At 41.5% G+C, this 27,292-nt stretch overlaps 1 protein-coding gene across 2 annotated transcripts in view; it reads right to left on the bottom strand.

The window, feature by feature from the left end:
- The window catches only part of KIDINS220 (kinase D interacting substrate 220), a 144,438-nt gene that overhangs the window by 24,805 nt on the left and 92,341 nt on the right, over nt 1-27,292 (bottom strand). For both annotated transcript variants that reach the window (XM_044291774.1, XM_044291775.1), the window contains exons 23-25: nt 5,886-6,064; nt 2,125-2,348; nt 537-650 (exon numbers count right to left, since the gene is read on the bottom strand). In XM_044291774.1, the coding sequence (XP_044147709.1) occupies nt 537-650; nt 2,125-2,348; nt 5,886-6,064 (517 nt within the window). The remainder of the gene's footprint in view (nt 1-536; nt 651-2,124; nt 2,349-5,885; nt 6,065-27,292) is intronic.

Below are 27,292 nucleotides of genomic sequence, written 5' to 3'. Positions count from 1 at the left end.
CAGGCATGCTGGGAGTTGTAGTTTTGCAACAGCTGGAGGCACAGTGGTTGGGAAACACTGCCCTAGAGTTAGCGGTTCTATATTTTTATTATTTCTAAAGCTGGGCAACACTGCAGTAATATGGCCAAAATTTTAATAAATGAGCCAGTATGTATAGTCCTCTCAATATCAAAAAGGATCATTTTAAGATATAGTTTACTATCCAAAAGGACAGATCGTCAGTTGTAAGGTCTCGGAAACCCCCTTTTAACTCTCTCGGAAAACCCACTTTTAATTCACTAATAGGGTATTGTTTGGTATTGTTTTTTTTTTTTAATAAGTTTTTCTAAACCAGACAACCTGAATTGATGGTTCCAAATATTATATACAACCATTAGCAACAGTATATTTTATATAAATGGGGGGAAAAAAAATGAAAGCCACCCTTCACCACAGTCAAAGCTCATTCCCAGACATTAACAAGGTGTGTTAATCCGGAGCGAACATTGAGCGCAGTTTCCACAGTTAGTGACATAAATATCCTACTGAATACTTACAAGGCCAGTGGTTTGATCTCTGGATAAACTGTGTTTTAGAGGTGGACGTGACATGGGATGTTGGGGGTTGCCAAAGTAATACCTTGGCATGTAAACATGAGGTGCAAAGAATGGCTATGGAAAAGAACAGAAAAGATGTGGGAATAAAAAAAAATAATTCAAAAAAGGAATAAAAAAAAATGGAAACATGATACAAAGCAAATAATGATAACAAGTGAAGCTTAACAGTGAAGGATAAAAATAATACATTAATCAAAGGAAATAACGAAAATTATAATATCAGCAAAGGGTAAATAAACTGATATAGGATATGCCCATACACACAGACCTTAGGTTATTATCCTACAGTGTAATCACAGCCAATTACAGGACAAAAAGATGCTTGGAGATAGGACATTATACTAAAACTACTCCACCAGATGAATAAAATGCCTCAGGTAAAATGTCTAAATTGTGTAATACCTAGAGCAGGGCTGCAGAGGCAATACATGACACAGGGGTTCAAAAAACATCCTACCTCCGCTCCTCAGGACCAGCACCGGGAGTATTAGCTCTCTGGACTGTTCCCTTAAGCAGGTATACACAATATCTTCCAGGTGCTGCAGAGAAGCCATGACACCCCCATTCTGCCAATGTATGGGGTCCCAGAGATGGCCAAACAGTGCACCACTAGTACTTACCAGTCTCTGTTCCCATGATATACCGCACTCCTCTTTTCTCTGGCATGTGAGCAGCCACCGGACATGGAGAAGCATTTCTTGTGATCATGTGGATGGTGGCAGCACACAATAACATTGTGATCTGCATGTGGCCCCCAGGAATGTGTCATGTATTTAATTCGAGCTTCAGTATATAGATGCTAAACAATGTAATGAGTCATTTGTAATGCTGTAGATGTTTTTAATTTATAAAATCTCCCCTATAGGCAGCCATATTGTAGACACACTTCCTTTCAGACCTCCTATATGGTCAATATAGCATGGTGTGTGCACTTTGTGGTGTTACGATCTACCTTATCTGATAATGAGCGGACTCTTCTCATCCTGTCTCAGTCTATACAGCAAAGCTAAGACATGAGGAAATAACTTATTGCGACTGCTCAAGTGGTTGGTGTGAAAACGTGAATATTTCAAGATTAATTTATTTGTTTAGAGATATATATATATATATATATATATATATATATATAGATGTGCTGACAGTGTATGTAGGTACAAACCTCCACTGAAAAGGGGTATGCCGACATTCAATAGTCATACATTTTCAGGAGGAATAACAGGGGAATGGTACACTGCAGACTTCTAAGAAAAAGAGCTTTAGCCTTCTACTGTATTTACTAAAACGGACAGATAAGCAGACAAGTTCCTTGTCAGTCCCTTGCCATGACCACACACAGAGAGGAATGAATGCTAGGCTCAGGGGCCCATAGCCACCATTTTAGCCATCGTTGGGATCCACGATCTTTATGGACGTGACCTTAAACAACTGCACTTAGGGAAGTTTAAAGAGAACAGGTCATATTTATACACGCATGCACATCTATATATAGGTTATAAAGAAGAATAGGTGTCTGAATCATCCCACTTACCCGGTTATAGAATGGGTGCTGAGGTCCTGTCATGCCGCTATAATAACTGCTTGGCGGTTGTGGAGACACAACACCGCCAGGGAACGGACCGTTGAATGATGTGGAGGAGCAGACAGAGGGCGGCTGGCTGAACACGGAGACTGGTCTGGGTGGAGCATCTTGCAATGGTAAAGGAGGATAGGGAAAGCCACCAATATTCATCTGGTCTCGGGCAGCTCGCACGTCTGAAAAGTGAACGGCATAGATAAAAATGTATCCAAAAGCACAAACTGTATAAAAAAATAATACCTAGGAAGCATTTTTTTATTTAAGCACTTTCTCCCATGGATTCTAGTTGAATTTTGAGGCAATTGCTGCTTTTACTTAGGCACATGGGGGACAAACAATCATTACTACGATCATTCATCCTCCGTACTTTTACACTGTCAGCAGCACATACCCTGATTACTAATTACTCCAGCAAGTAATTTCATGCTCACATAAGCGATCTGATCAGCCGACCAACGGGCATTATTAGAGCTACGGTTTGTACCGCGCCGTGCCCGTGTGTGTGGACAGATTTATATCCAGTGGAACTGGCCGCGTAGGTTGTGACTGTGTGGAAACAACGAGAGGAAGTGATGCAGGAAGTGTAAGAAATAATATACAACTTCCAATTATACAAAGAACATATTTGCTGAAATCATAATAGCCCTAAGAGAGAGAACATCCTGTGTTACAGTGCCGCAGCCCATCTCATAGGCACATATCTATCTAACAGTTGGCCCCACTATGGCCATGAGTGGTAAACGCTATCCGTTCCTTTACTAGAAGAAAATAATGAAGGACTGATCTCAAGAGCAATGATTATGATATTGATGATTTGGAAGATATCAGAAAGAGAACTTCTCACCGCTGGTAGGGATGGATTTCACCCCCCTATATAGACCAATTGTCCATCACTACAGAGACCGGTGACTGGCTGCAGCTTGGTGAAGAGTGCCCAGCGGGTGCATTGGGGCAGTGGCACTGGATCTAGCCTTTTTATATATATTTTTTTATTCTAGGGCATTTGCCAGCGTTGTCCATTTTCCTGCTTAAAACAGACAACACCTTTTATATTCTAAGGAATTTGGGTGATATTTTTAATTTAACCCCTTAGTGACCAGCCTGTTTTGGGCCTTACTGACCAACAGTTTTTCTCCCTTTTTTCATTGTAGTCTTCCGAGAACTATAACTTTTTTGTCAGTCTATGTAGCTTTATGAGGGCTTGTTTTTTACGGGACAAGTTGTAGTTTTTATTGGTGTCATTTTGGGGTACACACAAAACTTTCTGATTAACTTTTAATAACTCATTCTGGGAGGGAGATGGGAAAAAACAGCAATACTGCCACTGAGTTTTTACTTGGTAAACTTTACAGCGTTCATTTTTCTGTATAAATAACATAATATCTTTATTCTCTAGGTCTGTACGATTACAGCGATACCAAATACATTGTTTTTTTTATTTATTTTTTTACCTTTTACTACTTTTGTGCAATAAAACCATTTTATTTTTTTTTATTTTTTTTAAAGGAAGAAAATCTAACTAACTTCTTCTTTTTCTTTCTATGGAGTTGTGTAAGGGCTTGATTTTTGAGGGACAACTTGTAGTTTTCATTGGTATCATTTTGGGGTAAATTACGCTTTTTCATCGCCTGTTAAGCTTTTTTCAGTAATTCAATAAATGAGCAATTCGTCAATATTTTTTTTGTTTCTTTTTTACAGCGTTCACCGTAGGGGATAATTTACATGAAATTTGTGTAGTGCGGGTCGTTACGGACGCAGCGATACCAAAACATTTATTGTAAATTGAATTGAAAAGTTTATTTTCAAATGGGAAAAAAAGCATATTTTTATATTGGAATTTGTTTTCACCCTGCGATCGTATTTATGTGGTGCCGATGGGAGGCAGAGGCCCAGCCTAAGGCCCCATAGTGGCCACCGCAAAAAGGTGTATTGGTGGTCACTAAGGGGTTAAGCACTTTCTTCCATGGATTCTACACTGAACAAAAATATAAACGCAACACTTTCGGTTTTGCTCCCATTTTGCATGAGCTGAACTCAAAGATCTGAAACATTTTCTACATACACAGAAGACCCATTACTCTCAAATATTGTTCACAAATCTAATCTGTGTTAGTGAGCACTTCTCCTTTGCTGAGATAATCCATCGCACCTCACAGGTGTGGCATATCAAGGTGCTGATTAGACAGCATGAATATTGCACAGGTGTGCCTTAGACTGCCCACAATAAAAGACCACTCTGAAATGTGCAGTTTGATCACACAGCACAATGCCACAGATTTCGCAACATTTGAGGGATCGTGCAATTGGCATGCTGACTGCGGGAATGTCTACCAGAGCTGTTGCCCGTGCAATGAAATGTTCATTTCTCTACCATAAGCCGTCTCCAAAGGCGTTTCAGAGAATTTGGGAGTACATTCAACCAGCCTCACAACCGCAGATCACATGTAACCACACCAGCCCAGGACCTCCACATCCAGCATGTTCACCTTCATGATCGTCTAAGACCAGCGAACCGGACAGCTGCAGCAACAATCGGTTTGCATAACCAAAGAATTTCTGCAAACTGTAATTTGCTCTGCATGCTCGTCGTCCTCATCAGGGTCTGGACCTGACTGCAGGTCGTCGTCGCAACCGACTTGTGTGCAAATGCTCACATTCGATGGCGTCTGGCATGTTGGAGAGGTGTTCTGTTCACAGATGAGTCCCGATTTTCACTGTTCAGGGCAGATGCCAGACAGCATGTGTGGCGTCGTGTGGGTGAGCGGTTTGCGGACGTCAACATTATGGATCGAGTGGCCCACGGTGGCGGTGGGGTTATGGTATGGGCAGGCGTATGTTATGGACAACAAACACAGATGCATTTTATTGATAGAATTTTGAATGCACAGAGATACAGTGACGAGATCCTGAGGCCCATTGTTGTGCCATTCATCCACGACCATCACCTCATGTTGCAGCATGATAATGCACGGCCCCATATTGCAAGGATCTGTACACAATTCCTGGAAGCTGAAAACATCTCAGTTCTTGCATGGCCAGCATACTCACCGGACATATCACCCATTGAGCATGTATTGGATGCTCTGGATCTGCGTATACGACAGTGTGGTCCGGTTCCCGACAATATTCTGCAACTTCGCACAGCTATTGAAGAGGAGTGGACCAACATTCCACAGGCCACAGTCAACAACCTGATCAATTCTATGTGACGGAGATGTGTTGCACTGCGTGAGGCAGATGGTGGCCACACCAGATACTGACTGGTTTTCTGACCCCCCACCAGTAAGGCAAAACTGTGCACATTTCAGAGTGGCTTTTATTGTGGGCAGTCTAAGGCACACCTGTGCAATATTCATGCTGTCTAATCAGCACCTTGATATGCCACACCTGTGAGGTGGGATGGATTATGACATTTCCTGTTTTTATGTACAGTTTTTTAACCCTAGACAAGCCATTTATCCTGTCACTATCTTTTTGGAGCCTGGAAGGCATCAGGATTCCTGGGAGTAAATCTATGCAAACACAAGGAGAAATTACAAACTTAATGCACATGCTATCTTAGGTCGGATTCAAACCCAGATCCCAAGTGCTCAATGACAACAGTGGTAACACAGAGACCATAGAGCATATCAGAGCTAATTTATTACAAAAAGGACACACCCTTTAAATATATGCTGATCCATACCTGAAAGTTATAAAATCTAAAATGTTACCTGCAATTATTTCGCAGAGTTTTGGATCCAAGTTCACTGTACAGGGTAAGAAAACCTTCACGTCTCGTGCCACAAGAACCGGTGTTCTGGAGGACAGGAACACTTCAAAACTCCTAATGTCACCATCAATTTCCAATAAGGGTTCCACGTCCTTTGTTGTAGGAATATTTTTGGAAATTCTAGTTTAAAAAAAAAAAAAATGGAAAAATCTAAATATCAGAAACGACAATATCACAAGCAAAGAATAATGATCTCTCTTTAACTTTTTACATTTTCAGTCTTTACAATATTACTAGTAAGGCTCTGCTCATATCTGCATTAGGAGCCTCCATTTTGTTCGGTGGTATTTTTGACAGACCGTGTATTCTACAGCTGCGGAGCGCCAAACTGAATCAACCTGGACACGAAAATGGATCCGTCCCAGATAATTCTCAGGATCCACGCAATAAACCTAAAATCTCCTGTTCTACACCATTCCCGAAACGACTCCGAACTTTACAAATGAACACAACTTTATTAATCCTAACATATTGCACAGACAGATGCAGGAATCAACACAAAAATATTGTTCTGCATCGTCTGACAGAACAGGAGCAGAGCAAACTGGAAATATTGGATATCACAGCACAGAAATGAGCATCGGCACACATGAAAAATAAAAAAATATTTCACAAGTTTATGAGCAATAAGCCGTAATGTTTATGAGGAAACCAGTAAATCCAGATTTAAGTACCAGGCAATAACAGATCTACTAAAGAGAATAAAAAACAATATTGCTTAGGGAAAAGTGCAAAATAAGCAGTCAACTAGTGCTGATTCCACTCAATTCCCTGCCATAATACAAGGGTCACTTAATATCGTTTAGGGGGGAAAAAAAACTATTAAAAAGGAAATCACTTTAGTGGGGGAGGCAACTAAAAGTTCTCTGGCAGTGTGCTGTGGAGACTTAAAGGGAAATTACCTAAAGTTTTAGGTTCGATGTTAAACATTATTTTAATTAATTTTGTATTTTGTAATTGTCATTATCTGTAAATAAATAAATAAATAAATCTGTAAATCTTGCAGTTTTCACTCTGACCACTGAGCCTGATAGGCCGACGCTTCTAGTTCTGCTCAGATCTCGTATGATCACTTTAAAGGAAATCGTGCTCACACTTGACAGATTTGTAGTACAACTTTCTATCACATTGTGAAAACCTGTTTGACACATCTGTATGGGATCATTTCTGCAGCATGTACATAGGTAACAGGTCACAGAAATTTCTGCTGCAAATCTGTCGGGTGTGAACTGAAATTGGACACATTAAAGGGGTTGTCTGGGTTCAGAACTGAAAGTGGACATAAGCTCCCCTTTGCACGTTTAGCCTGTATCAGTGGAGCATTTCTTGCTCCGAAGCATCTTTGCCCTGTGCTGCACTGCACAGGACAAGGGCTTTTTCTAAACTACCAGTGAAGTACCGAGCTTCTTATGGGTATGCTAGGCGGAAGCTTCCACTTAGCAGTGAGACCGGTGATGTCACCGGCACAAATGGGCGGTCTTTAGCGCTGCCCTGGGCCGTCTTACAGGCTCTGTGACATCACCGGGATCACTGCTAGTCGGAAACCTCCGCCTAGCATACTGAAAAGTGAAACAAATCCCAGCGGGTGCTTGTAAGTGAACTTCAAGATTTTATTATTTCATATTATATCCAATAAATACATGGACGCGTTTCAGCATAAAAATAAAAGTAAATCTCCATCTTTATATAGCAATACAATTTACATAATCAATGACATCAGACGCCCATCTGCGGGCGGTAGATCACATGATTCCATAGCAACCACACAGCATTTCCTAGTTACTAAGTAACAAGTCCCCATGTTACCCCTGAGCAATACTCAATGTATAACTCCATAAATAGAATAGACAAATCAATCAATAATAGACACAAAAATAAATAGGAGCTTAACTTGATACAGCTCAAATTTCATCTTTGATTCGCTATCTGTAAAAAAAGAAATATACATAACAAAAATATTCCATAAGAAAAATTCCATAAGAACAAGTTTTTATCATAAAGCAAATTATTCCATAAGAAAAAAAGTCATAAAATGGATCCATATTGCAATCTATAACCTCATCACCTCATATTCCCTATTGAGCCCCTTTAGGTGTAGCGTACTTCAGGTATGGATCCAGTAGGCCTCTCTTCGCAATAAATGGGATTTAATATCCCCACCTCTCCTGTGTCGTTTAACTTGCCCCAAAACCTGAAATCTTAGTTGGGAAATTGAATGATGGAATTTGCTGAAGTGTGAGGGTAATGGTAGTAATAAATTGCCAGTACGAATATCGGACTTGTGCTTGCTGATTGCATCGTTTCTCCAATATATAATAATCCACAGGGACATTCCATTGAATAGACTACGTTTGATGAGTCGCAAGTGAAAAAACCTTTAATCTTAAAGGCTTTCCCAGTATGCGGATGGTAAAATGACTCCCCTTTGATCACATAGGAACATTGCACACAATGCAAGCATGGATAAGTACCATTTTTTTAGTTACCAATAGTTTTTAAGAGGCCCTCATAGTGCCAGTGTCTGCATGAACTATCCTGTCACGATAGGTTGAACCACGTTTATTACAAATCAAAGGCATATTTCTGAACTCAACAACCTGGGGATATGCCCTCCCCAAAAGAGGCCAGTGCTCACGTACTATATGATCAAATCTAGCACTAAACAGATGAAACTTATGTACAAATGCGATACGAGAAGTATCAGTTTTCTTAGCTCTTATAATTTCTTCAGTTTCAGTTTCTTCCGTTTTTCTAGATATCTGGACAGAATCAGCGGCCCCCTTCAATGTCTGGGGTGGATAACCCCTCTGTTCAAATCTCTGTATCATCTCCTGTACCCTTTGTTCTTGCATCACAGGATTGGACACAATCCTTCTTACTCTTTGTATTTGTGATTTTGGAATAGCTTTTTTTAAAGCCGGAGGATGTGCGCTATATTAACACCGTTGGTTAGAAATACGAGATCTTTCTTGTTGGATACCTCCCAATTTTTAAAGGTTATCAGAGAGATGGGAAATGTCCCGAGAGATAGCTGGCTTGTCACGATGGATGTGGTCAGCCTCTACACTTCCATCGATCATGATGGGGGTGTAGAGGCTGCATCACAAATGTTGCAAACTGATATGTATAATGATACACAGAGAAGCTTTTTTCTGGAATTACTAAGGCTGGTTCTGTTTGAGAACTATTTTATGTTTGGGGATAATTTTTATCTCCATCGACGCGGGACCGCGATGGGCTCGAATGTGGCCCCCGTCCTATGCAAATGCGTTTATGGCATCATTTGAGGAGAAACGCGTATATACCGATTTAGATTTTCAACAGAATGCTTTGATTTGGAAGAGATTCATTGATGACGTGTTTTGCATATTGGCGGGGCCACTTGAGTCACTCATGGCCTTTCTTGATCGCTTAAATGGGAAGAGGAGTGGTTTAAAATTTACAATTACTTGTGATCAAATACAGGTGAGCTTCCTGGATACCTTAGTGATCAAAGATTTGGAAGGTAATTTGTCAACTGATATATATAGAAAAGATACGGACAGAAACGGTGTGCTACACTTCTCTAGCGCACATCCTCCGGCTTTAAAAAAAGCTATTCCAAAATCACAAATAGAAAGAGTAAGAAGGATTGTGTCCGATCCTGTGATGCAAGAACAAAGGGTACAGGAGATAATACAGAGATTTGAACAGAGGGGTTATCCACCCCAGACATTGAAGGGGGCCGCTGATTCTGTCCAGATATCTAGAAAAACGGAAGAAACTGAAACTGAAGAAATTATAAGAGCTAAGAAAACTGATACTTCTCGTATCGCATTTGTACATAAGTTTCATCCGTTTAGTGCTAGATTTGATCATATAGTACGTAAGCACTGGCCTCTTTTATATCCCCAGGTTGTTGAGTTCAGAAATATGCCTTTGATTTGTAATAAACGTGGTTAAACCTATAGTGACAGGCTAGTTCATGCAGACACTGGCACTATGAGGGCCTCTTAAAAACTATTGGTAACACAAAAAATGGTACTCATCTATGCTTGCATTGTGTGCAATGTTCCCATGTGATCAAAGGGGAGTCATTTTACCATCCGCATACTGGGAAAGCCTTTAAGATTATAGTTTTTTTTTCACTTGCGACTCAAACGTAGTCTATTCAATGAAATGTCCCTGTGGATTATTATATATTGGAGAAACTATGCAATCAGCAAGCACAAGTCCGACATTCGTACTGGCAACTTATTACTACCATTACCCTCACACTTCGGCAAATTTCAGGTTTTGGGGCAAGTTAAACGACACAGGAGAGGTGGGGATATTAAATCCCATTTATTGCGAAGAGAGGCCTACTGGATCCATACCTTAAGTACGCTACACCCAAAGGGGCTCAATAGGAAATAGGAGGTGATGAGGTTATAGATTGCAATATGGATCGTTTTTATGGATTTTTTCTTATGGAATAATTTGCTTTATGATAAAAATTTGTTCTTATGGAATATTTTTCTTATGTATATATATATATATATATATATTTTTTTTTTACAGATAGCGAATCAAAGATGAAATTTGAGCTGTATCAAGTTAAGCTCCTATTTATTTATGCGTCTATTGATTGATTTGTCTATTCTATTTATGGATTTATACATTGAGTATTGCTCAGGGGTAACATGGGGACTTGTTACTTAGTAACTAGGAAATGCTGTGTGGTTGCTATGGAATCATGTGATCTACCGCCCGCAGATGGGCGTCTGATGTCATTGATTATGTAAATTGTATTGCTATATAAAGATGGAGATTTACTTAAATTTTTATGCTGATGAAAGCTGGATATGCTGAAACGCGTCCATGTATTTATTGGATATAATATGAAATAAAATCTTGAAGTTCACTTACAAGCACCCGCTGGGATTTGTTTCACTTATATTGTGGTCTCGTGTCCTCCCCGTGCGGGTGTGCCTTGGGTCCAGGTGCCGGACAGCATACTGGATAGCATACTGAAAACACTGGGTGCGTCACCGGCAGAAAACAAACAGCCCTTGTCCTACGCTACGCAGTGCAGGGCAAGAGGGAGCATCAGAGGAAGAAATGCTCTGATGCTCCACTGATACAGGCTTAACGTGTGAAGGGGAGCTTATGTCTGTGTTCAGCTCTGAAGCCAGACAACCTCTTTGAATGCATGCTTCACATGGCACACTTGTCTACAGATTGTCTGTGGTATTGCAGCTAAACTGCATACAGAAAACTGCGGCAAAAAAGCACTGCAACGTGTAAACAATCTCAGTGGAGCTGGTATGGCACTGTTTTTGAAAGAAATCAGGTAAGGTTTTTTTTCAATCATGGATAGCCCTTTAAATGCTATGGACATCTCTGGCACAGATACCGTACATGGTTTTTACATCTGTTGGTGGTTACCTTGAGGTAAAAAAATAAAATAAAGTTTCCAGACTTTTCTAGTGGACATGTCCCTCCCAGTAATACATGCTGGATCTGCGTGTCCAGGATGCTGCGGTCTTCCCCTTGCAAACTGCCTTGCATGTGCTTTCTTCCCCATCTACAGCCTGTGTGAGCTGCCCTCCTTGACTGCTTTCCCTCCTCTACAAACTCAGATCAGCCATCTGCAACTTCTTCCCCTTACCCTGTTGCTATCACTAACACTGAGAAGGGTGAAGCAGGGCATAGAAAGATATGTCAAAGACAAGAGCAGAGTTCTGATAAATGAAAGGGGTCTTTGAGGATAGGTCATCAATACCTGATCGGCAGGGGTCTGACAGCCGGCAACCGCGCCAATCAGCTGCTTCAAGAGTCTACAGCGTTCTGCTGAGCACTATAGCCTCCTCACAAATTACATGCACTGAGCTATCCATTGGATAACATCGGTGCTTGGTATTGCAGTTCAGCACGATCAATTCCTGACCAATGGGGGTCTAATACCCAGCAACCCTACCGATCAACTGCTTCAAGTGGCCTATGTGCTCTGGCGAGTGCCTCCTTACAACTTATAAAGCCTAGTGCCTTATACTGGATAGCAGCTGTGCTTGGTATTGTAGCTCAACTCCAATACATGACCAGTGGTGGTCTGACAGCCTGCACCAGCTTCAAGAGGGGCCACAACCTCCTCAAAGCTTACGAAGGACAGCATCATTCAATGGTTAGCAGCGGTGCTTGGTACTGTGGCTCAGCCCCAATCACCTGAAAGGGACAGAGCTGCCCCTAGGGCACATGACTGATGAATGAAGCACCGCAGCCTCTTTAAACAGCTGATCGTCCGGTGTGTCTGGAGTCGGACCACCATCGATGAGGATAGGTAATCAACATTAAACACTAGACAACCCTAACATCAGCAGCACCAACAGCAAGATGGAAGATTTACACACTCTGCACAAGGAACACAATAGGAAGATTTTAATGAAGACTGTAGAAAGTTGCTTACTTCTGCATTTATGAAGCAAATGAACAACAAATCAGTGCAAAGCTGTCCATATCCTAAAAGTTTTTCATGATTTTATTCATTAGGTTTAACAAAGCAGTCGTCCTTCAGCTGAAAGTAATGGCTAAAAGCATACAAAGTCTTTCCTATCTGGCATCTACAAGGCATAAAATCCAAGCGCGATAAGATGTGAAAGACTGGACTGAAAAGCCCCAGCTGACAAGTCACATGAAGTGTATTAGTTTTCCTCTAATTCCAGTTCTGCTAAAACCTGTTCGTACAAAGCTTTATTATGAGCACAATGCAGCCATTGTGAGGAAGGCCGAAAATGAACTGATTTACGAAGGTCACAAGCATCTAAATGCTCTGTAGGAACTAAATACCATACAGTAAGAAAACAGGCAGTGAACGGGCTTCATTACAGGCAGGGCTGTTCTGTCTGCAGCCAAGACGCTACATGGAAGGAGAAAATCATTTTCATCACTATATCATTATAGGCCACTGCAAGGTCTCTTTTTAACACGTGGTCTATCTAGGTGGAGGAAAACTAATTTGCATATTTTTGTTTCCCAAGCAGCTTTGTCTGAAATAGGTCTCCACACAACGCTGGTTCTCTTCAAGGAGAACCAGCACCCTCCAGAGCAGCTGTACTTGCATAAGTAGTGACAGGAGGTTCTATCTGCTGTAGAAGAAAGTTCAGCTTCACGCCAGCTTTGGAATAGAAACATTTCCCAAAAAGCCACGAGTGTAAAAAATAAATAAAAAAAGTGTTATTATATAATTACTATAATCATCCTTTAGGACCTGAAATATGTGCCTACTAGAATGTTGGCATTTCCCCAGCCAAACTACCCATCAGTGTGGCCAGATGGGTCAAAAACATCTGCGAGGGATGATGGCTTCACCAGCATGAAATTTACTCTAAAGGTGGCCCTAGAGCAGTGATGGCTAACCTCTGGCACTCCAGCTGTGGTGAAACTATGACTCCCAGCATGCTCCATTCATTTCTGAGAACAGCCAAGCAAGTGTGCATCTTGGCAGTTGTAGTTTTCCCACAGCTGGAGTCCCAGAGGTTAGCCATCAAAGCCCTAGACATTAGATGAATTTTGGTCAAACCAGCTGTTTTGGCCGAACCACCAAACATCTAATAAGGAGATGTCCTGACGCTTCCCCAATAGATGTCAGAGGGAAAGAAGAATCGGTTATGTTAGATTTCTACATGCCCAATCCTATTCTCTCACAGTAGATATGTAACTATTGAGAACGCATATGTATGGGCTTAGGAGAGACCAAGTCCAACCGGCAACCATCTAGCACAGCAGAAAATTCTCCCCTTTAAGAAGAATATCTTATGCAGTAATTAATGTCACAGTGTATATTTGGCGCGAGATCACGTACGTATATATGTAGCAATAAACCTGCGGTAAAACCAGTGGTGAGTCCTAGTGAAGTACTGTGGACGGCCTGCGGACTGCTGTGTCTACTTGCAGCTACTTGCCAATGGATGATTGTAAAGGGACATTTTTTAGGAGCTGAAGGAGGAGACTTCACCCACTTCCTCTTTTAAAAGCCCAAGGCGGGAAGGAGTTGCCCCGAAATTAGCTGTAAAATTGCAACACGATCATGTAAAAATTAGACTAAATAACAGTTTACAGATATCTAAGAAGCTGCACGTACAGAGGTCTATGGCCACATCACATGCCCAGATGGACTAGTCACATTCCCTCTGCCCGTCCTCCTGTGACATGAGAGAAGTGTTCAGGGACTGTGTCGTAACTGAGACTATATCAGTACAAGTGTTCTTGAAGCGTAAATTCTCTTTTCCTTATTGAAAACACATGGACGCTGCAGAGACTATGCCCATTAGACACTTGCGGTCTCATTTGCATATTGATTAATACTTAAATTTCTGCATAATTTGACCACAGTGCACATCAGTAAAGATATGTATGCTAATGTCCTATTTTGAGCTGTGAATAGTTGTATGCAATAAATGGCACTGACGGATTTGCTTTAGCCGTCTCCTATATTATAAGTGCTTAGCTGTGCAGTTAGGGGTGTGACTGTCGACAATCAGCAGAACTGTAAACACAGCTCCGAAGCTCCAAAGGGGTTCGTCTGATGATGTACCTTTAAAGGGTTTGTCAGAGTTATTTTTTTGTTCTTTTTATGTTTCTAACTAATTAAATGTAAGGGTTTTACAATTCACTTACTTCATCTGCAGTGGCTCCTTTCTCAGATTTCACCGAGGGTCACATGACCTGTGATGTCAGCTTCTCTACCTGCTCTGATGAGGAACACAAGCCTGAGAAAAAGGTCTGTGTCTGTGCACCAGACATCACTGTGCTGGCCAAGCCCCTTAACTGTAGTCTGCTGCCTTCAGCCCTGTGTCTCCCTTCCTACTGGATACTTCAGGAAAGATTAACCCCTTCTGCAGCACAGACTCGGGGCTGGAAGCTTTGTTGAGCAGCTGCAGGCAGTGAAGAGACAAATGCTGGGCACAGGAACTAACAGACTGGAGGCGTTCTGCAGAGCATTGCACAAGAACAGGTAGGGGGAAGATCCTGTGTGCATCAGCAGCGTCATTGTACAGCTGGGACTTGTAGTCCTACACATACAACATGCTGCTGAGTATCCCAGCAGTCAGACATTTCAGTCAGGGCAGCACTTTTATTCACTCCCTTTGCAGAGGAGGGGGGGCGGCACGAATATTCATGAGGAAAACCTCAGCGATTGTCGTTATTGCAGGTAAACAAAAGGGCCAAAGAGAATGAGGGAAACGGGGAAATAGATGTTATTTTGCCTAAAACTTGCTTATTTTATGTACAGGTCCTTCTAAAAAAATTAGCATATTGTGATAAAGTTCATTATTTTCTGTAATGTACTGATAAACATTAGACTTTCATATATTTTAGATTCATTACACACCAACTGAAGTAGTTCAAGCCTTTTATTGTTTTAATATTGATGATTTTGGCATACAGCTCATGAAAACCCAAATTTCCTATCTCAAAAAATTAGCATATTTCATCCGACCAATAAAAGAAAAGTGTTTTTAATACAAAAAAAGTCAACCTTCAAATAATTATGTTCAGTTATGCACTCAATACTTGGTCGGGAATCCTTTTGCAGAAATGACTGCTTCAATGCGGCGTGGCATGGAGGCAATCAGCCTGTGGCACTGCTGAGGTGTTATGGAGGCCCAGGATGCTTCGATAGCGGCCTTAAGCTCATCCAGAGTGTTGGGTCTTGCGTCTCTCAACTTTCTCTTCCCAATATCCCACAGATTCTCTATGGGGTTCAGGTCAGGAGAGTTGGCAGGCCAATTGAGCACAGTAATACCATGGTCAGTAAACCATTTACCAGTGGTTTTGGCACTGTGAGCAGGTGCCAGGTCGTGCTGAAAAATGAAATCTTCATCTCCATAAAGCTTTTCAGCAGATGGAAGCATGAAGTGCTCCAAAATCTCCTGATAGCTAGCTGCATTGACCCTGCCCTTGATAAAACACAGTGGACCAACACCAGCAGCTGACATGGCACCCCAGACCATCACTGACTGTGGATACTTCACACTGGACTTCAGGCATTTTGGCATTTCCCTCTCCCCAGTCTTCCTCCAGACTCTGGCACCTTGATTTCCGAATGACATGCAACAGTCCAGTGCTGCTTTTCTGTAGCCCAGGTCAGGCGCTTCTGCCACTGTTTCTGGTTCAAAAGTGGCTTGACCTGGGGAATGCGGCACCTGTAGCCCATTTCCTGCACACGCCTGTACACGGTGGCTCTGGATGTTTCTACTCCAGACTCAGTCCACTGCTTCCGCAGGTCCCCCAAGGTCTGGAATCGGTCCTTCTCCACAATCTTCCTCAGGGTCCGGTCACCTCTTCTCGTTGTGCAGCGTTTTCTGCCACACTTTTTCCTTCCCACAGACTTCCCACTGAGGTTCCTTGATACAGCACTCTGGGAACAGCCTATTCGTTCAGAAATTTCTTTCTGTGTCTTACCCTCTTGCTTGAAGGTGTCAATGATGGCCTTCTGGACAGCAGTCAGGTCGGCAGTCTTACCCATGATTGCGGTTTTGAGTAATGAACCAGGCTGGGAGTTTTTTAAAGCCTCAGGAATCTTTTGCAGGTGTTTAGAGTTAATTAGTTGATTCAGATGATTAGGTTAATAGCTTGTTTAGAGAACCTTTTCATGATATGCTAATTTTTTGAGATAGGAATTTTGGGTTTTCATGAGCTGTATGCCAAAATCATCAATATTAAAACAATAAAAGGCTTGAACTACTTCAGTTGGTGTGTAATGAATCTAAAATATATCAAAGTCTAATGTTTATCAGTACATTACAGAAAATAATGAACTTTATCACAATATGCTAATTTTTTTAGAAGGACCTGTATATATTGCTGACCATCAGACTTACAGTCCTCGATTTTTTTCTTTTCATAACTCGGACAACCCCTTTAAAGTTGTTTTTTTCCAGGATTACTATGGTTTTAACAGACATGCTCATGTAGTTGCTTAGCTCATGTACATCTACACCATGCTTTTGTTTCCGATTTGGACTCTTCTGACCCGTTATCACCATGTAAACCAATCCCTCTGGTTTATTACATCCTGTATGTAGCACTTCATGTTGCTGTATCAAGCCAAACCCATGATGCACTTCTCCTTCCTCTGCCACACCTTTAGCACCGCCCCCAACATCCATCTAGTTTAGAGCTCCTCCCACCCAGTGAGTCACAGACACTCCCCTATCACAGCCCATAACAACGCCTAGCTAGTTTCTAGCCCCTCCTACCCAGCAAGTAACAGACATTCTCCTATCACTGCCCCGCCCCTTGACATAACATCACAGAAAATAAGAAAGGGCTGCATGGACATGGTCATGTGACGACAGCCCAAAACGGCAAAGGAGCAATAAAAGGTAAAAGGAATACATTACAAAATTACAGCTACCTTCAAATGACTTCCTGCAGAAGTGGTAGCTGCAAATACAGTGAAGGAGTTTAAGCATGCATGGGATAGGCATAAGGCCATCCTTCATATAAGATAGGGCCAGGGGCTATCCATAGTATTCAGTATATTGGGCAGACTAGATGGGCCAAATGGTTCTTATCTGCCGACACATTCTATGTTTCTATGTTTAAAGGATGTTGATGCAAATTGGAAAACCACCTTAAGGTTCATAATCACGCAGAGCTTGGGCTCATTGGAGGATCTTCTGGCTCTCTGGTTTGGCCAGTCCAACCCTCGTCACATGTATTCGTACTTCATTATGTAGCTATTTCTACCAGCCTGGGACCTCCCGTTTATACCCGTTTTAGGCCATAATTGAACACTGGCATAGTAATCTATCTTCACGTTTTCTTCAAAAACAAGGTGAATAAATATCAACTTGAACTTTTAGATCCAGGCCATCCATACATTCTCATATTGTGCCATATCCCAGACACAAAGTCCCATAGTGAACATAATGATGGCAGCCAAAAAGGCCATACCACTCTTGAATATTTACATAAATAGTTTTTTGTGTCTACGGGCTAAGCAAAATGTGATGTGCATATGGCTGTAAAATAAACAGGCTTATTACAGACAGCTTGCCTTATTACAAGATGGCAGCCAGGTCCTACGGCAGGCATGACAGAAGCCTTTTCACAGCCCGGAGCATTGCAACAGACCTAGCCTGCGGGACTTGCCTCGCTTTACTGCGTCACATGATCTCATTTAAAAGGGATATTAATATCTCCAGTCAAACCACTCATCCCAATGAAATATCACTTCATTAGAAGTCATCTGAAAGTAACTTCTGGATAGTAACTGGCCTGGAGGGTCCTGCACATTTCTGTTCCCTTATCAGTACGGCATGGTTTCTATGAAACCTGAGAAAATAGGTCATTCTTCCTTACACGTCTTTGTGTAACATTATGAGATTACGACACTGCCCTGCTTACGGAACCTCACAAATCATCTATGTACTGAAGGCCATCTACATGACACAGTGACACAAATGTCAGACGTAAGTAGCACACATCACTCATGCGGCATACATTTTTGTACTGCATGCCTCTGCGTAGAACAACATGACCCACTATATATTCTATACTGCAAAACAAAAATAAAACGTACCACCTCGATAGATAAAAAAAATGATCCACTAAATATTCTATACAGCAAAAAAATAAACAAAAAATTAAACGCCTTGATGGACAGAGGCGTTGATCCAGCATGATCTACTACGCTATTCTATACAGCAAAAAAAATAAATACATTAAAAAAAAGTTTACCGCCTCGATTGATAGTCTGTTGGATACTCTTTTGTTCTCTGCATACTATATCTATCAGTCCTATGGACAGAGAACAGAGTGGTAGTGTGACAACGATGACCTATCCTGTAAATAGGTGACAAGTTGCTATGGTGGGATAATCTCTTAAAGGCCATTTTCACAAGGCAGCTTCCATGGTAGAAGACTGCGGGGTATGCAAAAACTATGTATACATTTACAAAAGATCAATACAGAGATCTCTTCCATGGTCTTCCTATACCCAGGACTGTTATGACTACGAGGGGACATCTTTTACATCTAGAGGAAAGAAGCTTTCTACATCAACATAGTGAGACTATGGAACTCTCTGCCAGAAGAGGTGGTGATGGTGAACTCACTAAGAGTCCAGGAGGGGCCTGGATGTATTTCTGGAGTGTAATAATATTACAGGTTCTGAAGGGGTGTTGATCTAGAGCGTTATTCTGGTCGTTTTATATTGGAGTCAGAAGGATTCTGACCCGTTATCACCCCCCCCCCCCCCCCCCTCGAAATGAAGAAATTTGGCTTCTATCTCATAAGGTTTGCTTGCCTTCTTCTGGATCAACTTTGCGTGATAATAGGCTAACTTGGATAGTCTTCTTCCAGTCTTATGCTGGCCATACACATGATATAAAAGTTGGCTGGAATGGCTGATTTCAATCATTTCATCCACAGGTTTGCAAAACTAGCACGAGCGATCGTTCACGATGACCAAAGGCACCATCGTCTGCCAAAATTGTAATCGGCCATGCTGGAAAATTTCAGCCACTGTCGGTCAAAACTACATGTTTATGGAATAAATGGCAAAATTCAGCCGATCATATGCCATTCTGTTCAAGAATCGGGGAGCCAGTTTAGTATGGCATGTTGTGGATGGGATCATTTGTATGAATGATCCCACAGACAACGGATCAGGCACAACGTATAGCCAACTTTACAAATTACAGTAGGTTACTGTGATGATGGTTTTATGCATCATAATTAAGAAGCCTGCAAACGCCATTGGGATTTTAAGAAGCAGAAGAGGGTTTGCCCCAGAGTTCAGCACTACTAAATCTAGGTTAATAGAATGGTTAGGAAAACCACTCAGTACAAACTCCTAGGACAACATTATTGTGGGTTCTCGGAGCTTCTGCTTAATACAATGTTATCAAGTTCACTGAGCAGCCAGCCATTAAAAGGACAGAAATGAACATTAACCATTTGTTTCTTTGGAGAAAGACGCAGTCGGAGGAAAGAACTGGAATACATTAAGAAAAATATTTGCAGAGTGGGAATGCTTTCCTAGATAATGAAAGACAGCACGAGGAGTGCAATGCCAGAGTCATGCCTCAAAGCACGAAGCGAGATCAGTATCTGGAGCCACAAGGAATTAATGAGCAGATTGTGGACTCAATTTGAAGTTTCCACAATTGGCGTCAATATATGGAAGGCTCACACATTGAGCTGCAAAAACAAATCAAGTCAAAATTGAAAATGGAGCGAACTCCATGTTCAGTGGAAAAAGCACAATGCGCAAGATGACAGATTTTAGATGCGTCTTTGAACGGGTGCAAATGAAAAGTCTCTTTCCAGAAATGGCGAGCAAACTGCCAGTATTTAAGACCCGATTTAATGAATTTTTTTTTGCAGTGTGTCCCAGGGAAGCTGTCGGTACCATTAATGTGCAGTGCTGTATGTCCAAGCAAAAAAATAAATAAATAAAATTGGTCGTTGGTAGGCTGCGCTAGTAGTAGTGGTAAATGGACCTCCAGGTGTCAAGTCAATGACTAGTCTATCCCCACAGTTCTTCTCCAGGTATAGTGGGCAATTTGCCACCACCTTGTACATGTGTCACCTATGCCCGTATTGCGGCCCATTCACTTACATGGGTCCACAATCCGCAAGATACACAGCAGAGGCAGGGTGTCACGATCAGTGTGGGGGGAAAACTCCACAGTAAAGGGAGGGAAGGGGAAAAGTAACTGGGCCTGGAAACTAGCGAAGAAACAGGTCACCTCCTAAACAACCATAATCTGGGCCCTAACTACCTATCAACATGAATAGACCTTGAAGGTAGGAATATTTATATGCTGGATACCTAGGCCCTGATATCCCTATAAGGCCCTGGAATGAGGTTAGGACCAGAGACAGCCCATTCCTCCCTAGATTGACGAATGGAAGTCTCTGTCTCAGGCCTAGATACAAACAACAGGGAATAGAACAAACACAAAACAATAAGAACAGACAAGACTTATCTGAAAGTAGAAAACTGCCAACTCTATAAGCACCACAGAGTACAACCGACCAGCTAGTTAAAAGCAGAAAGAAAATCTATAAACTGCACCTCCAAGAGTGAGAAGCTGCTACTTATGGGAAAAGTAAATTACCAACAAGCAACAAATGAAGCAAGGGGTGTGGCATTCACCAAAACACAGACACAAAAAGATCCACAGTGAGCTTGTCAATTTAACCCACGAGTTGCCAGTCTCTCCAACCTCCTGGTGCCTGCCACGGGAACGTCCATGACAGTACCCTCCCCCCTTCTACGGATGACCTCCAGGCCCCCAGGACTGACCTTATCTGGGTGAGATCTATGAAAGGCATTCACTAAACGATTGGCATTAACGTCGGATGCCGGCACACACATCCTCTCCTCCGGTCCATAAACTTTCCAGTGGACAAGATATTGAAGGGATCCACAGAGAACAAGAGAGTCAACTATTTTCGCGATCTCGAATTCCAAATTACCGTCCACCATGACCGGAGAGGGCGGCAAGGAAGATGGCTGTAAAGGTTCCACATATTTTTTTCAACAAAGACCGATGGAACACATTATGAATTTTCAGGGCCTGAGGAAGCTCAAGGCGAAAAGCTACAGAATTAATAATTGCCGTGATCTTATATGGGCCGATAAACCTTCGACCCAACTTCCAGGAAGGTACCTTCAACTTAATGTTTCTTGTGGACAGCCACACAGAATCACCCACACTTAGGTCTGGACCATTCATAAGTTTCCTGTCAGCCACACGTTTATATTTGTTGCCCATATTTTTCCAAGTTATTTTGACTTTTTCGCCATATTGATGACAATGATGATGAAAAACGTTCTTCCTCAGGGATACCAGAAGTATTAGAACCAGAAACTGTGCCAAACTGTGGGTGAAATCCATAGGCCCCAAAAAAGGGCGACTCTCCAGTGGACTCCTGACTATGATTGTTTATGGCAAACTCTGCCAAAGACAAAAAGGAAGACCACTACTCCTGGTTCTCAGATACAAAACACCTCAAGTACGTCTCCAGATTCTGATTAGTGCGTTCCGTCTGTCCGTTCGACTGGGGATGAAAAGCCGAAGAAAAGGACAGTTGAATTCCCAGTCGAGTACAGAAAACCTTCCAGAATCTGGAAACAAACTGAGTCCCACGATCTGAGACCACGTCAGAGGGAATGCCATGAAGTTTTACAATGTTGTCAACAAATACCTGTGAAAGGTTTTAGCATTAGGTAGGCCTGGTGATGCAATAAAATGTACCATTTTACTAAAGCGATCAACTACCACCAGAATAACTCTTTCCTGAAGAATTAGGTAGATCAGTGATAAAGACCATGGATACACAAGTCCATGGTCTGGATGGAATGGGTAACGGAAATAAAGATCCATAAGGTCGAGTATGTGTCACCTTAGCCTGTGCACAGGTAGTACAGGCTGATACATAGTCCTTCACACACTTACCCCACTCCAGCCACCAGAATCTACGAGATATGAGGTTGGCAGTGGACCTACTCCCAGGATGTCCAGTAAGAACCATACAATGATGTTCCTCCAACACCTTGCGACGCAATACCGGTGGCAGAAATAGTTTCCCAGAGGGAAACGACTCAGGTACGTCTCCCTGAGCCTCTAACACCTTCACCTCAAGGTCAGGGTAGAGGGCGGATATCACCACCCGTTTAGACAGGATGGAACTCGGGTTTTCAATATCACCACCTCCAGGGAAACTACGTGAAAAGGCGTCCGCTTTGACATTCTTAATCCCAGGACGATAGGTGACAGTGAAATTTTATCTGGTGAAAAACAGGGCCCATCTGGCTTGTCTTGGGTTCAGTCATTTTGCAAACTCCAGATAAGCCAGATTTTTGTGATCAGTGAATACAGTGATCAGATCAATTGACCCTTCCAACCATTGACGTCATTCATCAAAAGCCAATTTAATGGCCAGCAATTCTGTTACCTACATCATAATTTTTCTCAGTGGGGGGATAGTTTTTTCGAGAAAAATGCACATGGTCGCCATTTACCAGGTGATTGGGTCTGTGACAAAACTGCTCCTACCCCCACCTCGGATGCGTCCACTTCCACAATAAATGGTTGTGAAACATCTGGCTGCACCAATATGGGAGCAGAAGAGAAGCATTCCTTAATTGCAGAAAAGGCTTGCAACGCCGAATCAGACCATACAGAGACATCCGTCCCTTTCTTAGTCATGTCCGTTAAGGGTTTTACTATTGTTGAATAATTCTTAATAAAATTTTAGGTAATAGTTGGTGAATCCTAAAAACCACATAAGAGCCTTCAGGTTTTCAGGTCGATCCCAGTCCAATACAGCACGGACTTTCTCAGGATCCATTTGAAAACCCGAAGATGACAGCAGGTAGCCCAAGAACTGCACATGTACCGCAAATACACATTTCTCTAATTTTGCAAACAATGTATCTGTAACACCCGTCTCACATGATTCTGATGCGTTTCCATGTCAGGAGAATAAATAAGAATGTCATCCAAATACACGACCACAAACCTCCCCAGCAGGTGATGAAAGATGTAATTCACAAAATGTTGGAAGACCGCCGGGGCATTGGTCAACCCGAAAGCCATGACCAGGTTCTCAAAGTTCCCCTCAGGAGTATTAAAAACCATCTTCCATTCATCCCCTTCCTTGATCCTAACCAGATTATATGCCCCCCTTAAGTCCAACTTAAAGAACACCTTGGCACCAATAATCTGATTAAACAAATCGGGAATCAAAGGAAGAGGGTAAGGACCACGGATAGTAATCTGATTGAGTCCACAAAAATACAGACATGGCCAAAGACCTCCATCTTTTTTATTTATTTATTTTTACAAAAAAAAAACTGCAGCCACTGGAGACTTGGAAGGTCTTATGTGCCCTTTCTTCAAACTCTCAGCAAAATATTCTCTCAGCCTGCTTTCAGGTTACGAAAGATTATACAAGGCAATTTAGCCCCGGGAATAAGATTGACAGGGCAATCATATTCCCGAAGGGAAGGTAAATCCTGACATCCACTCTCAGAAAACACATCGGCAAACTTGGATAAAAAAGAGGGAACAGTCTTAGGCTACTTTCACACTCGCGTTCTGTGCGGATCAGTCATGGACGGATCAGTTTCGATAATACAACCGTCTGCATCCGTTCAGAACTGATCCGTTTGTATTATCTTAACATAGCCAAGATGGATCAGTCTTGAACACCATTGAAAGTCAATGGAGGACAGACCCATTTTCTATTGTGCCAGATTGTGTCAGAGAAAACGGATCCGTCTACATTGACTTACATTGTGTGCCAGGACGGATTTGTTTGGCTCAGTTTCATCAGACGGACACCAAGCAGCGTTTTGATGTCCGTCTCCAGAGCGAAATGGAGACTGATCGGAGGCAAACTGATGCATTCTGAGCGGATCCTTTCCCATTCAGAATGCATTAGAATGCAAACTGATCCATTTTGGACCGCTAGTGAGAGCTCTGAACGGATCTCACAAATGGAAAGCCAAAACGAGAGTGTGAAAATTGACTTAGTAGTAACCACAGAAAAGGATGTATTGAGACAATTATCAATGCAATAGTCCCCCCAATACAGAATCTGCCTAGCTTGCCAATCGATAGTAGGATTATGCTTGGCAAGCCACGGTAAACCCAAACCACAAGATAACTTCTTGATGGAAGTCACCCACTCTTAATCTGATATCATGCAAAACTTGCGACAAGCACCTCTAAACCGCTTTTACTTATCCAAGCCATTCTGAGAGTGTTTTCTCATTACATATTTTATTTCAGGACACTGGTAAAATGAAGTCAAAAAATTAAATTTTTATTTATAAAAAAAATACCAAAATTTTTAAAAAATTAGCAACTTTCCAAATTTCTATTTATCTGATTTTAAAACAGATAGTGATACCTCCTAAAATTGTTATTACTTTACATTCCCCATATGTCTACTTCATGTTTGGATAATTTTGTGAATTACATTTTATTTTCTGGGGACGTTACAAGGCTCAGAAGTTTAGAAGCAAATCTTGAAAGTTTTCAGAAAATTTCCAAAACCCACTTTTTAAGGACAAGTTCAGGTCTGAAGTCACTTTGTGAGGCTTACATAATAGAAACCACCCAAAAATGACGCCATTTTAGAAACTAAACCCCTTAAGGTATTCAAAACTGATTTCACAAACATTGTTAACCCTTTAGGTGTTCCACAAGAATTAATGGGAAATGGAGGTGAAGTTTCAGAATTTCACTTTTTTGGCAGACTTTCCATTTAAATAATTATTTTTTTTCCCCCTAACAAAGCAAGGATTAACAGCCAAACTAAACAATATTTATTGCCCCGATTCTTTAGTTTACAGAAACACTCCATATGTGGTCAAAAACTACTGTATGGCCACACAGCAGGACGCAGAAGGAAAGGAACGCCATATGGTTTTTGGAGGGCAGATTTCACTGGGATAATTTTAACTTGCCATGTCACATTTAAAGACCCCCTGATGCACCCCTAGAGTAGAAACTACAAAAAAAAGTCACCCAATTTTGGAAACTATGGGATAAGCTGTCAGTTTTGTTGGTACTATTTTAGTGTACAGATGATTTTTGGTTGCTCCATAATTACACTTTTTGTGAGGCAAGGTAACAAAAAAACACAACGTTCATCTGACAGGTTAGATCATGAGCGTGACAATACCAAATATGACTTTTTTTTGTTGTTTCTTTCAGTTTTACGTAAAAAAGAATTTTTGAAAAAAAAAGATTTTTTTAGTGTCTCCATATTCTGTATCCATAGTTTTTTTGTTTTTTTTTTGGGAGAATGTCTTATGTAGCGGCTCATTTTTTTTCAGTATGACGTGACGATTTGATTAGCACAATTTTTGGGTGCATATGACTTTTTGATCGCTTGCTATTACACTTATTGTGATGTAAGGTGACAAAATGGCTTTTTTACACTTTTTTTTTTACGGTGTTCACATGAGGGGTTAAATCATGTGATATTTTTATAGCGAAGGTTGATAGAGACGCGGCAATACCCAATATGTATACTTTTATTTATTTATTTAAGTTTTTTTACACAAATATTTTTGAAACAAAAAAGAATATCATGTTTTAGTGTCACCTTAGTCTGAGAGCCATAGTTTATTTTTTATTTTTTAGACGATTCTCTTAGGTAGGGTATCATTTTTTGCAGGATAAGAGGACGGTTTGATTGCTGCAATTTTGGGGTGCGTATTACTTTTTGATCGCTTGCTATTACACTTATTATGATGTAAGGTGACAAAATGGCTTTTTTACACTATTTTTTACGGTGTTTACCTGAGGGGTTAAATCATGTAATATTTTTATAAAGAATGTTGATACAGACGCAGCGATATCTAATATGCATACTTTTGTTTTTTTTACATTTAACACAATAAAAGCATTTTTGAAACAAACAAAAAAACATGTTTTAGTGTCTCCATAGTCCGAAAGCCAGTTTATTTTTTATTTTTTGGGCGACTGGCCTATGTAGGGGCTAATTTTTTGCGGGATGAGGTGACGGTTAGATTAGTACTATTTTGGGGGGCATATGCCTTTTTGATCGCTTGGTGTTGCACTTTTAGTGATGTAAGGTGACAAAAATGGCTTTTTATTTGACAGTTTTTTTTTTAATTCAAAACACTTTTTTTTTAAACTTTATTTCTTTCCCACTCTGGGGCTTCAACTTTTGGGGTTCTGATCCCCTCTGCAATGCATTACAATACATCTGTATTGTAATCCATTGCCTGTTCGTGTACTACAGTGAGTAGTACACAAACAGGTTGCCTAGGAGACCCAGCTTGAGGCTGGATCTCCTCGGCACCCGTAGAAGGCAGGTCCCGATGCCGTGCAGGGGCATTGGGCAGCCTCTGCACGGCGTCGGGCTGCCCTGTCACGCATCGAGTCCCCGCCACAGCAGCTCGGGGACTCTATGCGTTGCTTCACCCGCCACAAACCAAACACTTCTATGTAGCGTCAGTGCGGACCGCGGCATAGAAGTGGTTAATCTGCCGGCATCGCTGTAAACATTCTGACAATGCATCCCCCGCCGTACATGCACGGCGTTCTGCATTAAGGGGTTAATGTACTTGGTGATAACTAGTGCATGCGGACAAACTGAGCATCAATCAGGTTCATCCAGGCCCCGCTGTTCATAAATACTTCAATTCCCACAGTTTTTGACTCTCGGCAGTCAGGAGAAATCAGCTACTACCAGCAAAGGACAAATTCACATTCTCTGACTCCCCACTCACACCTCCGATACTCAGATGGGATTCAGACGCCTCTTTTTGTTTCTCTTTTTGCCGCTGAATGCTTGGACATATATTGACAAAAATAGCAGCTTCTA

The sequence above is a fragment of the Bufo gargarizans genome, chromosome 4 (assembly GCF_014858855.1).
Source record: "Bufo gargarizans isolate SCDJY-AF-19 chromosome 4, ASM1485885v1, whole genome shotgun sequence".
In the NCBI taxonomy this organism is placed as follows: Eukaryota; Metazoa; Chordata; class Amphibia; order Anura; family Bufonidae; genus Bufo; species Bufo gargarizans.
The sequence above is the reverse complement of the archived record's forward strand: the minus strand, read 5'-3'. Positions and strand labels throughout refer to the sequence as shown.